The 16,877-nt window shown below is 36.6% G+C and overlaps 1 protein-coding gene across 1 annotated transcript in view; it reads left to right on the forward strand.

The window, feature by feature from the left end:
- The window catches only part of spdo (sanpodo), a 30,426-nt gene that overhangs the window by 12,200 nt on the left and 1,349 nt on the right, over window positions 1-16,877 (forward strand). The window contains exons 2-3 of the mRNA XM_089647905.1: window positions 13,547-15,125; window positions 15,466-15,643. Coding sequence (XP_089504031.1) covers window positions 13,624-15,125; window positions 15,466-15,643 — 1,680 coding nt within the window. The 5' untranslated portion in view covers window positions 13,547-13,623. The remainder of the gene's footprint in view (window positions 1-13,546; window positions 15,126-15,465; window positions 15,644-16,877) is intronic.

The following is a 16,877-nucleotide window of genomic DNA, read 5'->3' on the forward strand; positions in this document are numbered from 1 at the left end:
TATTTTTAATATAATTGTTTTACTGAGTTTATTTTTGTTGGCTAGAAATTATACCATCTTCTGTGGTGGTTTGTACTGGTTTTTAACCGTCTTTTGACGTGTTACGTAAATATTACAAGGATACAACGGAGTGGTGGTAGGGCTGGTCCTGGACTGTATTAGGTGTTGTGTTATTATCAACTCCTTGGTTGCTTGGCTCCTTGGCTCCTTGGCTCCTTGGCTCCTTGGCTCCTTGGCCCTGCACTGAATAGCTGAGTAGCTGTAGAAATGAGATTCTTGAGGCGTTTGTGCGTACAACAATAAGATGAAAGTAGACTGAATGCTGTCGAAATGAGATGTTGAAACGTTATTGCGTTTGGCGCAATTTAAAGGTTACCGTTTCATAAAATTCATGATAATGTAACTTTTTGACAACAACATATTTATTGGTTTGTCCTTGAACCGTGTAATTTTTTGAATTTTGAATGCAAACATCGTCTCACGCATACTAATCTGTTATTATGACTCTTGACATGGCGCGACTTAAGTGCGTGTTTGGTTCACTTGATCGTGTCATGTCTTCTTCGGGTGTCATTACATTCGCGTCATATATTCTCCTTTTGAGGAGGGGAAGGAGTGAACATGGGTCTTTACAAGATATTGTAGGAGGTAGGAAACATAGAGACCGGTAAATCGTTCCATAGCTTGGGTCAATGAGTAGTCAATTTATTTTACTTTTAAATAAGTTTAGGAATTGCTTGTTAGCCCAACGTCCCACGGGAACGGTTGACATAAAATGAATGCTTCAAAACCCAGAAAGTTAAAGCGAAGCTTAATGCCAAATCACTACTTTGATTAATCTATATAACGAATTGGTGTACATTATGAAAACCAAAAAATATGCTTTAGTTAAATTGAAGGTTTTCCTATCGCTTTTCGCTTGAGTAGAATATAAATAAATAAACAAATTACTCAATAAAAGGTATAAATGTAAACTACTAAAAAAAAAAAAAAATTTTCAATAGAAATGTATGAACGCGTAAAGGAAAACAACTTTTAAAAAATACAGTTTTATAGCTAAGAATATCTGTGACAGTTTCACTTGATTAACTTTTTTGCTTTCTTATAAAATTATTAACAAATTAAGTAAAAACCAGTTTTTTGCTTGAAATCGAACGTTTCTAGAATCCGTTTGTCAAGCGATTTTAATGCATATTACCTACGATATAAGGTATACCAAGAATAAACACAATTTTGGCTTGTAGCTTCCTCTTAAGTTCGTTACAGTAAGTTAACGGTCTGCAGCACAGTTTATTGTGGAATTTTTCTGCGCAGGGTCTTACAGCATTTGGTTTATGTCGATTGCTTACCGACCCGTGGGACAACTGCCTTAGTCGGGTACGTTCTGATACACGCTGGATGTGTACATATTATCATAGCAGGTGATTTGAATTGAATGTGAATTAGAAATAACTTATTTTTGTGAATACCACACCCTGGTCCCATCTGCCCGGAGCCAGTAGGACTATAACATCCCCAATTTGAGTAGGCACCTATACTGTGAGGCTGAAGAAGATGGAAAGAGAAAGGTTAGGAAATAAAACTAACTTTTTGACGGTGTCTGAAAACTTGTAGTACAAGCGGGAAACTGGACAATCTACATCACAGTTGGAGTTAAGTATTTTTGGTTTGGGCATTCGTTTTCGAGTAAATCGAGTCCGAATTTTTAAAAATCGCTCGTTAGGATGTTAATATGAGCTAAAATTAGGGGCGATACTGCATACTAATATCTCTTCGAAATTTGTTCCACTCAATAGTGAACTGAACGCGAATAAACGCGATAAGCTCCAATAACTCCAATGAACACGATAAGCGGTGCACGTAGTCCGCAAAGAGCGTTCGGAGAGTTGGAGGTCAGTTGGAGGTAAAAAAGCGGAAACTATTTTTTCGCTTCATGTCTTATCTAAGTATAATGTATAATACCTCAATGCTGTTTAATGTTTTTTTAATACTTTGGAGCGTGCACCTGGCTCCAAAAGTTTTTTTAACGCTTTAGTTTTCAAAAAAAGTGAAAATATAATAATAATATAAATGTTCAGATCGAAAAAAAAACTTTTTTGGGTTCTCTATGTGATCAGTTTCTCGTTTATACTACGAGTTTCCAGACACTGGGTATATTTAATGTTATAATTCCAAGCACCACTATTAAGAGGAAGCTACAAGCCATAAATATGTATATTCTTGGTATACCTTATATTGTAGGGAATAGGCATTAAAATCGTTTGACAAACGGAGTCTAGAAACGTTCGATTTCAAGCACAAAACTGTTTTTTATTTATTTTGTAAATAAGTAATAATTTTATAAGAAAGCAAAAAAGTTAATCAAGTGAAACTGTTACAGATAATCTTAGCTATAATATTGTATTTTTTTAAGTTATTTCCTTTACGCGTTCATACATTTCTGTTGAAAAAAATTTTTTTTTTTAGTAGTTTACATTTATATTTTTTATTGAGTAATTTATTTTAAGCGAAACGATAGGAAAACCTTCAATTTATCTAAAGCATATTTTTGGTATTCATAATGTACACCAATTCGTTATTAAGATGAGACAAAATAGTGATTTGGCATTAAGCTTCGCCTTAATGCATTATGAAAAAGAATAAATTAATCGTAAAAACGTAATGTGGCTGAACTTTACATTCAATTATAATTGATGTTTCTTACAAGCAACTGTCTGTCGGCAGATGGACAATTACTTACTCCTCTGTCTCTCGTGCCCAAAGTGCCCACTGGACATTATTAGTAAAGTCATTAGCAGCTGAGCAGGTACGGTAGGTACCTACACAACAGCAGCTGTATAGTGTTGACTCCCTCACACAAACTAACTCATTCTGATATCGTGTCCCGCTTCCTACCCATCACTACAGCTGTGCAGTCAATTCGCAAAGCTGTCAACAATTCTCAACAAAAGGATCAAATAATAATAATGGTGCTGCCACACGCAAAGCTCACATCAACAGATAATATAAAGCACAATAGCGCTCGCCATACAATCCCATACAGACCCGACACACGTAAAAAGATAACGCGCTATAAGTGTGGTTCTGAACTTCGCTAACCGAATTTATTTTACGTAACCGCTCCCGACGCGATATTTGAAAAGTTATGCGTCCCCCTCTCCGCCGTAAAAAGGAGAGGGGGTCATTTTAATTACGGAGCTACCAACTAAGTTCCGTGTTCCCTTTGACAGCCATGACATAAGCAGCCTAATAATGCATTTCTTATTTATTATGTTAGCTCATATCGTCATGTGTGCTAGTAAATTTAGAAACATAAAAAAAAACTTTATTTGGCAAACATACTTAACATATATTTAAAATATAAATATAATCAATATTTGAATTTGAAGTAAACAAATTTTCGCCCTTTCAAAATTAATCATATTTTTAATCTCAGTATGTTTATATGGTAATATCATTCGGTTTTTTGATAAAAGTTGGACGGCTTGGACGAAAGTTGAGCTTATTTTACAATAATTTATTATATGTCGCTTTCGTCGATCGGCGTGCGAACTGCGAATTTTCTGATTCGACGGAGAGGTTATGTCAGGTTATGTGAAAATGCGCTATTTACGCGCAGATTGTTTAAAATCTAAAAAGTTTATAAATAGCATTTATAATTATATAGTTGGCGGCATCATCATCTGAGGATGAGCTGTCCAACAGATCCAGCAATAGGCGACAAGTATCATCCATTTCGAAAACGTGCTCAAGCTGTCAGTAAGTAAAGTTGTCACTTTGACAGATGAAATTATGTTCCTCGGCCGCTCTCGAATTCAACTGACCCCCTCTCCTACCATAGGAAGAAATATTTGATAGCGTCGTGTGTCGGTAGAAAAGATGATGCGCTGTACATTAACTTTTGATGTGAGCTTTGCGTGTGGCAGCACCATAATAGTATTTGGATGATTTGGCCTCCAAAGCTCTCAACGCTCTAAGTAATACTACCGAATCCGGTCTACCCTCACCGCTTATCACGTTCTAGTAGTGGAACACGTTTCGATGAGATGTTAAGAAAATTGAGTGTTTATATTATAATATAAGTGTAGGTATACTCACAAGTACTTAAACTAACTATTAAAGCCTCAACACAGGATAGCCGCTAGCCGCTAGCCTTACTACTAGCCTAGTGAGGCAGGTAATGAGAATCCTCAATTTATCCTTAACCAATTGTTATGTATTCTATCTATTTACATGTTTATAGTTGCAATTTTTTTTTCATTTTTTTAAGAAATTATTTAATTTCCGACTTTATGTCCGGGTCAAATCTTCCCCACAGGAAAAGCTAAACCCTTCCACACACTTTTCCACAAATGATCATCTAGTCAATCAACATTATGCAAGTGCATTATATAAGCAAAATAAATACAAAACAATACAAGAACAACACGTCAACTCACCAGAGATCAAATGGGAAAATAATTCACCGACTCCAGATATTTTCATATCAGAGGGTTCGGCTCGGTAGAACTTCTAACAGGGCCTATAAATCCTACTGATCCCTCAACATAAATATTTAAAAAATCTTTCGTAATCCTACATGTATTTAAAATGACTGATTTTTGCATTTTTATAAATAAATTTTTTGATAGATCTAATACGCCTAAATTTTGAATGAGAAGAGCTAGGTATAATGCCAGTAACCGAAATAACACAATGTGTCAATAACAGCATGTCATGCTAATATTTTTATAGTCTGAGAATGCCAAATTCTTTTTATCTCATTTCCTAAATCTGTGTATTTTCATATTTTTTCATTAACAGATTTTTGAATATTACAGGAATTTGGAATAGCGACATCAATGATATAAGTTTTTTTTTAAATTTTGTCATGACTATATTGGGTCTATTATTATTATTATTAGCACCTCTAATTGCAAGCTCTGTGGATGAAACACGGTTCTGTATTTGAAATGTAAGCAAAGAATGGTCAGACTCTATATTCTATATTACACCTACTCGCAGGAATTTATTAATTATAAAGAATTTATCGTTTTACTACAGACTGCGGCAGCTGTGGATTCTATCTGTTATTTCATGTTAATGTTCCTGCCGTGGTCGGCGGGTGTTCAAATTTTATACACATTTATAGTCGAGACAAATTCTAGGCTACCTCCTTCTTTAGCCAACGTTTCGCACAGCATTACAGTGTCCATCATCGTGGCAAATAAAATAAATAACTATTATTGGCCGTGAAAATCTAAAAATCACATCCAAATTTTAGGCTAGTTCTGTTTTTCCTCATTTATGTTTTTGTGGTGATAATTACGAATCCTTCCGACAGCAAAAAAAATGGTTGGAATTAAAGTTTTTTTTTTTTTTATAACTCATAAACTATCAACTTCAAAACATTATTCTTTTCTAAAATAATTTGCATAAAATATTTTATATTTTGGGTGATCACAAGTTTTTCCATTCTATATGTCCACAACATGAGATCAAGCCCTTTAGTCAAGGCATTTTATTCGTAATATTACAGACGAAACTTTATTTGCACAAAGAAAAGGTTTACTAACTTCGACGGAAGACAGATATAATTTGAGTGCATTCAGGGCCGGCCCTGTGAGGACGCAATTGGAGCGGTTCCCTCCGGGCGCTAACTTGCCAAGGCGCCAGGATCCAGGGAGCCAAGGCTCTGATAATACCTAACGCCTAACTCTTAGTTTGGCTTAGGGCGGAGTGTACATTATGGTTTCTTGTTGTTTAAGCCGCGCTAACAGGTAACAGGTAAACCAAGCTTTCCCCAAACTTCAACCAGCAATTGTGCCTAAACGGTATAAACGGTTAGCTAAACTTGGTTTCGTAATCAGCACCCCAAAATGCCTACGTTAGAATTAGGGATGTGAAGGAGGTGAAGCGAGGATCTGGTCACTAAACACGGCTAAATCCAATTCAAGCAACGCCGACGTTACGGTTCCGAATGGTTTTCCATCAGGGAGTTACTGTGAGATTTTTTACATTAATTCCACACAGGAGATCCTGAGGAAAATAACTTCCCTCAGGGCCGATGTCATCTTTGAGGATGCTATGGGGAGGGTCTTTTTAAGTATATGAAGGAGATTAAGTTTTGGAAAGGAAAAAGTTGGCTAGGAATTAGGGATCTGTGTCAGTAGAGAGTGACGGACGAATCCATCCCTCGTCGAGAGAGTGCGATTGGAGATGTCAAAGGGTCTCCCTCAGCCGACCTCTCCTGATCCAGCCCGCTACGCAGCTGGCGGGCAGATGCATCCGCCGCTAAAACCTGATAAACCCTACCTATCACCCTACTCGGAATAAAATCAGACATTTGTATATTAAAACAATACCGCCCGCCCGCACAGACACTCTTCTTTATATAAATACATACATAGAAGATAGATTTTTTAATGAATAAATAATAGGCCACTTGCATGGATTTCATAACGACTTGGAAAAAATCGTGTGGATAGATCTTTTTACTAAGATTACGAAAATGTTAGTAAAATTTTGTAGAAATGTACATTTATTTTTATTTTTAAATAAATAAATCCATTATTTGGGCCCGTGTCGTCACTACATGAAAATGTCCCGTCTACTGAAAATGTTCCTATTAATTTTGTAAAATTCCACACTGATTTAATTTTTTTATATGGCATCACTTTGTTTCAGGCAAATTTTGGAATTCGTTCACTAGATTTATTGTTTGTTCTCTGCGAACTTTTCATTTGGTTTGAATTTTTGACAGATGTGAAGAGAACCCCGTACACTTTAGATGTCGGTACGTGTTTTAGAGGTATAATGGTTATGGTGCTGATTTTATCAAAATTAAATTTTATAATATTCTTATTATTATTATAATTTACAAGTACAAGTATATTACATTGGATTTATTAATATAGACGTTGTACATTATAATGATTTATGATCAATAAGATGGATCAAGGAAAAAAATATTTATGAGATGTATGGCTATGTAATCATTGTTTTTTCTCACCTATAAAATTATGTCCCGTCTTTCCGGTTTATAAAAAAAGGTCTGATTTTTCGGATTGAAATTTTCAAAAAATCCCCAGGGTTTCAAAAATACGATTAAAAAAATAATAATAATACAGAATGTCTTAGAATATTTTCCTTAACCAGAAAAAAAATTAAAAAATATGATGCAAGTGGCCTATTGTAAAATTACACAAATTAATCAAATAAAACACGACTTTCGGCTTCGTAGTCAAGGATCGTAAGACCATGAGGTCACTTTGCATTTGCACATTTATTGGAATACCTGCATAGGTACTCGGAACAAAGTACACATACCCTAAAACCTTTGTATCGTTTCAACGTCGCGGTTTGTCAATAGCAAAACGGCAATATTTAGTAAGTGTAACTTGTATATTAGTTAGTTGCTGTATCTTATTTACTGTAACTTGTAACTTGGTTGTTTGCTGAATCTTATCATTCTAAGAATCCGCGCCCTCACAAGAGCGCCCCTGTCTGTACAATGTAAACATATCTAATACAGGGTGTATCGGCACGTACCCGCCAAACTTTAACCAGCTATTCCTTAGCACATTTGGAGTAAAAAATGTTATGGGCACTTTGCTGTCCGGTAACATTTTTTTTTCAATTAAAAACAAAAAACTAAAAAATTTCCTCGCTCCCTCGCTGTCATTGGCATTGCTTCTCGTGTTCAACAGCTGTTATTAGCAAGTATGTCGAAAAGCGTATTCGCTCTTTCGTACACACTAAATAATAATAGTTAAAAATGAGACGAATGGTGCCGTGCCATTTTGTTGTGATTGTAAAAGCGCGCCAATGTAGGTACATACGTATATTATTCAACGAAACTCGAATAAAATATTGCCAGATGGGTTTTCAAACTTTGACAAAGGATAAAACAGTGGTGACATGTGGTGAAAATATGAATAATATTTTTTTATTAAAAAAAAACGTTACCAAACAGCAAAGTGGCCATAACATTTTTTACTCCATATACCTATGCTCAGTAATCGCTGGTTAAAATTTGTCGGGTACGTGCCGATACACCCTGTATATTATTTAGTCAGGTGCTCTTCTCTGTATAAGCTGTGTAGGCTGTATGCTGTAGGCTAGGCGTACAGTAACAATGGGGTATTTTTAAACGTGTGGAATATTAAATTGTATGTTTCTGTAGCACTAAAAATGTTAAAACAATATTTTTTACATTAACTCCACACAGGACGCCCTAAGGAAAATTATTTAAAATTTGATAATTATTATATCATCTTCGGGGATGGTGTGTGGAGGGTTTTTTGAGGAGAAAAAGGATTTAGCATGACATGAGAACCATGTTGTAGGATAGCAACACAAATATAGTGCGCGCTGGTGTGTTTCCCGACTATGCACCGATCCCGAAAGAATCAATGATGCTAGTTCCTGGGAGCATCTTATATTAAAATACCAGTAGGACAGCATTCCCACCTGACGCCAGTGCTCTAAAATTTGCAATCCGTTTGTTGAGATAAAGAAATCTATCAAACGGACCGCCCGTTTCTGTTATAAAGGGTTTTTTCAAGTATTTTTGGGCTCCAGACTGGAGGTGGCGACCAAATTCAACATTTGTGCCCACTTGCGATGTGTACATGGTCAGCAGTTATGTACTGTATTCAACAATCTACAATACGACCAGCCCGGGAGACGCTTACTTTAATCTGGCTTCAATTGCCCCAGTAAATGAATAAACGTGAAAATAAAAACAATAACTTTTTCTTTAATTTTTTCGACCGTAAAAAAGCAGAGAAAATACTCTGACTTACTCGAGTGAATATATTATTTGAGTATGGTAGTAGGTCTCTTTTCTGTTCAGGTTCTCTTCAGTTGTATTCAAGTTAGTTAGTATGAATCCTGTGTTGCTGGTCCTTGCTCCTTGCAGTGTGCTAGAGAGAGGGTGTCCCCCGGAGCGTGGTTCCGGCCACCAACTGCAACTCCGCTTCTTGGGGTCGGTGGTTCGTTCTGCTAATGCATTGAGGAAATATACTCGTACTGACTGACTTTCTCTTGCGTATGCTCGGAATCAACCAGCACGGGTCAGAAGGAATGTACACATTGGCTAAGTTTAATGCTAAATCACTATTTTGATCAATCTTTACAACGAATTGGTGTACATTATGAATACCAAAAAATTTGCTTTGGATAAATTGAAGGTTTTCCTATCGTTTAGCTTAAGTAGAATACAAATAACAAAAAAATTACTCAATAAAAAATATAAATGTAAACTACTAAAAAATATTTTGTTTCAATAGAAATATATGAACGCGTAATGGAAACAACTTCAAAATACAGTATTATAGCTGAGATTATCTGTGACAGTTTCACTTGATTAACTTTATTGCTTTCTTAAAAAAATATTCACAAAATGAATAAAACCAGGGTTGTGCTTGAAATCGGACGTTTTACAGACTCCGTTTGTCAAGCAATTTTAATGCATATTACCTACAATATAAGGTATACCAAGAATATACACATTTTTGGCTTGTAGCTTCCTCTTAAGTTTTATAAAATCTTTAAAATGTCTTGTAAAGTTGTGTAATATTTAAAACACGTTTGTTTGTAATACCCCAGGTTATGTACAGGGTTAAATAATGTTCGTGAACGCAGTACATATCTGTAATCGCACTGACATTTTTGGCTGCTTGCATACATTTTTGTGTTCAACTTTTATCACTAATTTTCCGCATTTTTTTGTGCCTATCTATGAATTGTTTATTCGTCTAATTTATTTGTCTGATTTCTTTTTTGTTATTTCAAAATATAGAATGTATTGCCTTTCACTACCCCTGCATACATTCTGGAATGAACTAGGTATTATTATTATTGTAAAATGTTTTTAAAAAGAATAAATAATTTAATTGAAATATAAATTCAGATCTTCTCACGTTGCTTCCACCTTGAAAAGCGCATCACACGTAGCATAGGAATCTGCATACTACAAATCATATAATATGTCATGTTGCCAAATATACCCGCATGTCATTATATTTCAACGTTTTCAATGTAGCCTAAAATGAAATACCGTTTTTTACAGCAAATGAAAGACTCTTTCACATTTTAATATTATAAACGGACAATATGCAATTAAAAATAGAAGGCAAAAATAGCTAAAGAATTAAAAATCGCTCTCAGATGGTGTTTTTCTTGTACACTTTAATTACCACTTTATAAGAAACTATAACGTATTATAAAGATGACTGGGATTTATTCACAGAATATATAAACCCTTCGAAGACCCTCAATCAATCCTAACCCTGTGCAATGCTTTCATTAGAGATAAACTTGAATATGGAAGCACTCTTTGGAATCCACATTAGAATCGGTTAAAAAAAGACTGTTATTTTTCAAATATGGCCTTCATTACCATCTTAGATCATACGACGTACGTCCTGAATACTTCAAGATTAATACACTTAAAATTAGAAAGCAACTAACTGATCTAATACCTATGTTTGCACAAAATAATTCACGGCCATCTTGACACTACATTATGTCTTAGTAATATTGAAATCAGTGTTCCTAATACCCATTATTTAATAAGCCATAGAACGTTTCAACAGAATAAATTCAAAAATATAATAAAATAGAGTGTGCTGAAGTAGACATTTTCTTTTTTGTTAGGTTTGTCAACTGTGATTCATATCAAAGCTCTCGCAAATACAATTACATTTAACATGGTTGATACTATCACTAGTAACAAACAAACACAACATTGATAACATAATGGATAATATGCTTCACAGTATAAAGATATATTTATATATTTACACCCAACAAGAACACCTTAAGTATAAAATAATGTACATGTATGCACCTACATACATAAATGTGTACACATATATGCACACATACATACATACACACATACACATACATACACACATGTGTAATAATACAATCATGTATCACTTGTGTCTCTATCTCTGTCTCTTTTGCCTCTTGTGTCTCTTTGCACTATTTGTCATTGGAGTGAGCTTTTATATAATTTTATATTTTTATTTTTTATTTTTTATTTACATGTATGCAAACAAATGTATCCTATGTCTGGGTAGATTTTTGTTGTACATATTGTGTATTAAGTGAGTTTTTTTTATTACTAGACTGTTATCACGGAAGTATCATCCGTAAAAACCCAGTACAAATAAAGCTTATTGTCACAAAATGGCAAACCTTGACCAGGAGAACTATTTTGTTCCGACTGAAGCTAAAAAGCTCTCGAAGCGTGAACTCCGGCACCAATAAATTTATTAAATACCTACAGCATTTCCGTCTGGAAATTCTTAGTCAATGCAAAACTTTTCAGCCAATAATAATAATAACATGGAATTTATATAGCGCAGTTTAGTGTCATTTCACTTCAATTGCGCTTAACTACTCGTATAACAAACTTTAAAAAAAATGATAATTCAGTATTAATGGTTCTTAAAATTATTCCTACAGTGTGCCTTACCCAATACAGATCTAATATTATAACACTAAATACACTGTTTATACAAAGTGATGACAAAACTTAGAATAACAATAACAGTAGGACAGGACAAAACACGAATATTAAAACTAAAACATAACATAAAACAGGAGGCAGTTTGTGCTCAGAAATGAGAATTTTCTGAGCAGACACTTTAACATGGTCATTTTCAGCTATCAAGGTCATTTCTATCGTAATGTAATATGTAGCTTCAAAATACATATCTACTTATTATTGTATGTACCTATTTTTTTAAGTTGTTCAAAAAAAAGGTAGCTATATAAAATGCCTAGACTCAGGTGATGTCAGATAGTTATTACCAGTTTAGGTACTAATTAAAGTGCCTAGACTCAGGTGATGTCAGATAGTTACTACCAGTTTAGGTACTAATTAAAGTGCCTAGACTCAGGTGATGTCAGATAGTTACTACCAGTTTAGGTACTAATTAAAGTGCCTAGACTCAGGTGATGTCAGATAGTTATTACCAGTTTAGGTACTAATTAAAGTGCCTAGACTCAGGTGATGTCAGATAGTTATTACCAGTTTAGGTACTAATTAAAGTGCCTAGACTCAGGTGATGTCAGATAGTTACTACCAGTTTAGGTACTAATTAAAGTGCCTAGACTCAGGTGATGTCAGATAGTTATTACCAGTTTAGGTACTAATTAAAGTGCCTAGACTCAGGTGATGTCAGATAGTTATTACCAGTTTAGGTACTAATTAAAGTGCCTAGACTCAGGTGATGTCAGATAGTTATTACCAGTTTAGGTACTAATTAAAGTGCCTAGACTCAGGTGATGTCAGATAGTTATTACCAGTTTAGGTACTAATTAAAGTGCCTAGACTCAGGTGATGTCAGATAGTTATTACCAGTTTAGGTACTAATTAAAGTGCCTAGACTCAGGTGATGTCAGATAGTTATTACCAGTTTAGGTACTAATTAAAGTGCCTAGACTCAGGTGATGTCAGATAGTTATTACCAGTTTAGGTACTAATTAAAGTGCCTAGACTCAGGTGATGTCAGATAGTTATTACCAGTTTAGGTACTAATTAAAGTGCCTAGACTCAGGTGATGTCAGATAGTTATTACCAGTTTAGGTACTAATTAAAGTGCCTAGACTCAGGTGATGTCAGATAGTTATTACCAGTTTAGGTACTAATTAAAGTGCCTAGACTCAGGTGATGTCAGATAGTTATTACCAGTTTAGGTACTAATTAAAGTGCCTAGACTCAGGTGATGTCAGATAGTTATTACCAGTTTAGGTACTAATTAAAGTGCCTAGACTCAGGTGATGTCAGATAGTTATTACCAGTTTAGGTACTAATTAAAGTGCCTAGACTCAGGTGATGTCAGATAGTTATTACCAGTTTAGGTACTAATTAAAGTGCCTAGACTCAGGTGATGTCAGATAGTTATTACCAGTTTAGGTACTAATTAAAGTGCCTAGACTCAGGTGATGTCAGATAGTTACTACCAGTTTAGGTACTAATTAAAGTGCCTAGACTCAGGTGATGTCAGATAGTTACTACCAGTTTAGGTACTAATTAAAGTGCCTAGACTCAGGTGATGTCAGATAGTTATTACCAGTTTAGGTACTAATTAAAGTGCCTAGACTCAGGTGATGTCAGATAGTTATTACCAGTTTAGGTACTAATTAAAGTGCCTAGACTCAGGTGATGTCAGATAGTTACTACCAGTTTAGGTACTAATTAAAGTGCCTAGACTCAGGTGATGTCAGATAGTTATTACCAGTTTAGGTACTAATTAAAGTGCCTAGACTCAGGTGATGTCAGATAGTTATTACCAGTTTAGGTACTAATTAAAGTGCCTAGACTCAGGTGATGTCAGATAGTTATTACCAGTTTAGGTACTAATTAAAGTGGTTTTCACAAAAAATCCATTTTAAATCACGGTCTCTCAATTTTAATTAATTAATACCTTTTTCACTTCTACCCATATTATTAATAATCTTTTCAGGAAAACTGTAATAAAAATAATTTGAAGTGTTGCCAATGCATTACTAGTTATTACATGTGAATCTTTTCATTCTGCTTCAGGTGCAGCTCTTATAAGTGATGAAATGTTGTGACAAATAGAAAACAATAGAGACTGCCCTAAGCAACAAGCCTCCAACATGGATTCCCCAAAGATCACCTACAAGTATTACATCAACCCCGCCTTCTGCGCTCAGAGCGAGGTGGTGTTCACTCAGCAGGCCCCCTGCGTCAGTCCGCGCGTCACCACCTCTCCCAAGGGCAAGCCGGACACCTCGAGCAGGAGGCTTCCACCACTGGGCGCTAACTCGCCAAGAAAAGTTACCCCCAAGACCAAAGCAGAATATAATGCCAGTAACCAAAGAGTCAGAACCGATATTTCAGACAATCCACTGAGAATTACTCAATGCAAGAATGATGGACCTCTGAGATATGTAAATAATAACAATAGAAGCGATACTCCTGAATTGCCGCCTAAGCCTGGCCCTAAACCCAGGCAGGCTTTTACTTCTAACCCAGCAACGAAGAGCTTACAAAGAAATGGTAGCTTAAGAAGACAAAAGGCCATCCATGTCAAAATACACGCTCAAGATTACATTCACAGAAAAATGAATTCGAATAGCAGTCACAAAGTGGAAGAACAATTGGAAGAGTTTACTGGTACAGAAGTCTCCGATAGCAATGCAGAAGAAGAAACAGAGATGATAGAAAGAACTACAGGAAGTACCAGAGTGTTGAAACATAGGTACGCTGAAATCCCTGATGATTTCGATGAGTATTCTCCATCTAAGAAAAGAATCGTCGAAACGGGACCAGAGGAATATAATGTGGATGCACCGAGTGAAGATGAACTCGCGGAGGAAGTCGTGCCGACGGAAATTGTCAAAACTGTCAATGGAAAGATGCACAGATACGCAATCATTGCCTCGGATGAAGAAGAAGAAATCTTGAGACCTCCACCAAACAGCCCGCCGACATTTCACATCACTTCACCCGGGATGTCGAGGAAGACTTTAGAAGCGACGCAGAAACTACATGAACTTTTAGCCACGCCGAAAAAACAAATTAGAAGAATACCAAAGAATTACAATAGCCCCATGAAAAGTTGCGCAAGCTCTCCTTCTCTGAGAAACAATTCGCAAATGACCACACCAAATAGAGCTTTATCTCCTGACTTTAGAAACAATCCGTTCCCGGCTACTCCGAGAAGAATCGCTTCCAGTACTCCGAAACAACATCAAATGACTCCTTCAAAGAGTTGTGCCAACTTATTGGCTTCTCCTCCTTTGCCTAGAAGAAATCATTCAGATATCGCATCACCTCTGAGTCCAAAAGCGCAACAAAAACTAAATTACGGAGTTCCATTGACTGATATGAATTTGAGTATGAGGAAACCGGCAGTTCCAGATTTCTTCGTTAGAGAACACAGCTTTACCAAAAGTAGGGAGCCCAGTTTTATCAAAAGTAGAGAACCGAGTTTTGTTAAAAGCAGAGAGCACAGCTTTATCAAAAGCAGGGAACCAAGTTTCAACAGAAGTCACGACAGAAGCATCGACCTGGACAGGAGCAGAGACTTGGAAGTCGGCAGAGGAAGCAAGAAGCAAATAATCGGACACAGAAGTACAGCCATAATTTCCCCTAGGTGAGAATATTCAAACATCTATATATCCCATGTCCGGTGTCCCATAAGCTACGGATCAAACGAAGCGGGATGAAAGTCAAACAATCAAAATGTTGATTACCTTCTAAGATGTAAGAAACTTTAAACATTGAAAATTCTAGTAAAATAATACATTGATTGATCCTTCGTTTGATCCACAGCCTAAGGGACATTCTGTATATTGCACTGCAATTTCTAAATCTGTAGTAATTCAAATTTGACTCGCGTTCCCCCACATCTCTCAATGTACTAGATAATGATATTTTGAAGACGACCCACCTACTAGAACTTGACTCAACTAAAATGTAACCTCTGTTGACAGGATGGCAATGGCTTCCCGCGGTAGCAGCTCCATCTACTCGTCGGGCACGGTGTTCTCGGAGCGGGGGCTCGGCAAGAGGGCGCTGTCCCCGGGCTGCGCCACGCTGGCCCTGGCTGCCGCCATGCTGGCCCTGTGTGGGGGCCTCGCTGCTGCACTCAGCTTCTACATCATGTGCACTGTGAGTATTGCTAGCTTGACTTCCAATTAGTTCTAACTAGTTACGGGAATAGAGGGATGTTTAGAAACTGAAAACCGGACTAAAAACTGCTGGAAATTGAAGTTAGAGGATTTTTTTTACATTAACTCCACACGATTTCTAGCAGGCCCTGTCATCTTTGGGAATACTATTTGAAGGGTTATTTTGAGGAAAGGAAGGAGGGAATATGGATCTTTAAGAGACTCGTGATATAAGAAATAGAAAACAAAGAGGCCGTCAAATCGTTCTTCAGCCGAGCTGTCAAACTGACATCGAGTCGTAGAAACAACCAATTCTCATTTGACAAATATCACCTGTTTAAAATGTTAGCGCGCGTTTGGCGTGTTTCCAGCTAATCACCGGTGCCGAGAAATCGATGACGCTAGTTCCTCGGAGCATCTTCCACTGAAGTATCGGTAAGAACAAGGACAACATTCCCACCCGACGATTGTGCTCTAAAGATGCAATCTGTTTGCCAAGATGGGAGAATCTATCAAACGGGCAGCCCGTGCACAGAGTCAAGGGTTTTTCTTATATTTTGGCTCCAGACCAGAGGTGGTTGCCAACCAATGGTAAAATTCTGCAGTATCTGCGGGCCCTGTACAGTAGACACGTCCAGCTTAACTCTGGCTTCGGTGGCTTCTGCAATATTAATTGGTATCATTGGTGAACGTATGACTGGGATTGGGACTGGGACTGGGATATTATAGGTATATCGAGGTTCATGTTCTAGTACTTAGTTGGTATAAAAACAGATATCGCGCTGGGGTCAGTGTTCAGGTTGTTGCGCCCGCGGCTGGCTCTCATGTTGAAAGTCAGTGTCTTCAAGGAACTCAATAGGCTCCATATTAGAGGACGATTGTCGACTTTCACAGAATACTGAATGGGTTCACTTGAAAATATTCATCATCATCATTGGTGCTACACCCTTGATGATTCTTGGTCACCATGGGAAACGCTTCCGTTGTTATTGGTCTCTTTCTCACTGCCCTCTTCCATTACCTGTTTAGGCCCTAGGATATTTTACATTCTGTTACATCCAAAACTACACCAATTATGCAGCTTCCGATGAACTTGAAAAATGGCTGTAAAACAAATTAAAAATAGTGCTTGATGGAATTGGGTGAAAGAAGATGGGACGCACAAGGAAGACATAAGTAAACCAAATATTGAGTCCAGTAATAGAATCAGAATAACAGAAGGGTGTGCGATAATA

This window comes from Hesperophylax consimilis, chromosome 27 (assembly GCF_061612785.1).
Source record: "Hesperophylax consimilis isolate HC1 chromosome 27, BYU_Hcon_1.0, whole genome shotgun sequence".
NCBI classification, from domain to species: Eukaryota; Metazoa; Arthropoda; class Insecta; order Trichoptera; family Limnephilidae; genus Hesperophylax; species Hesperophylax consimilis.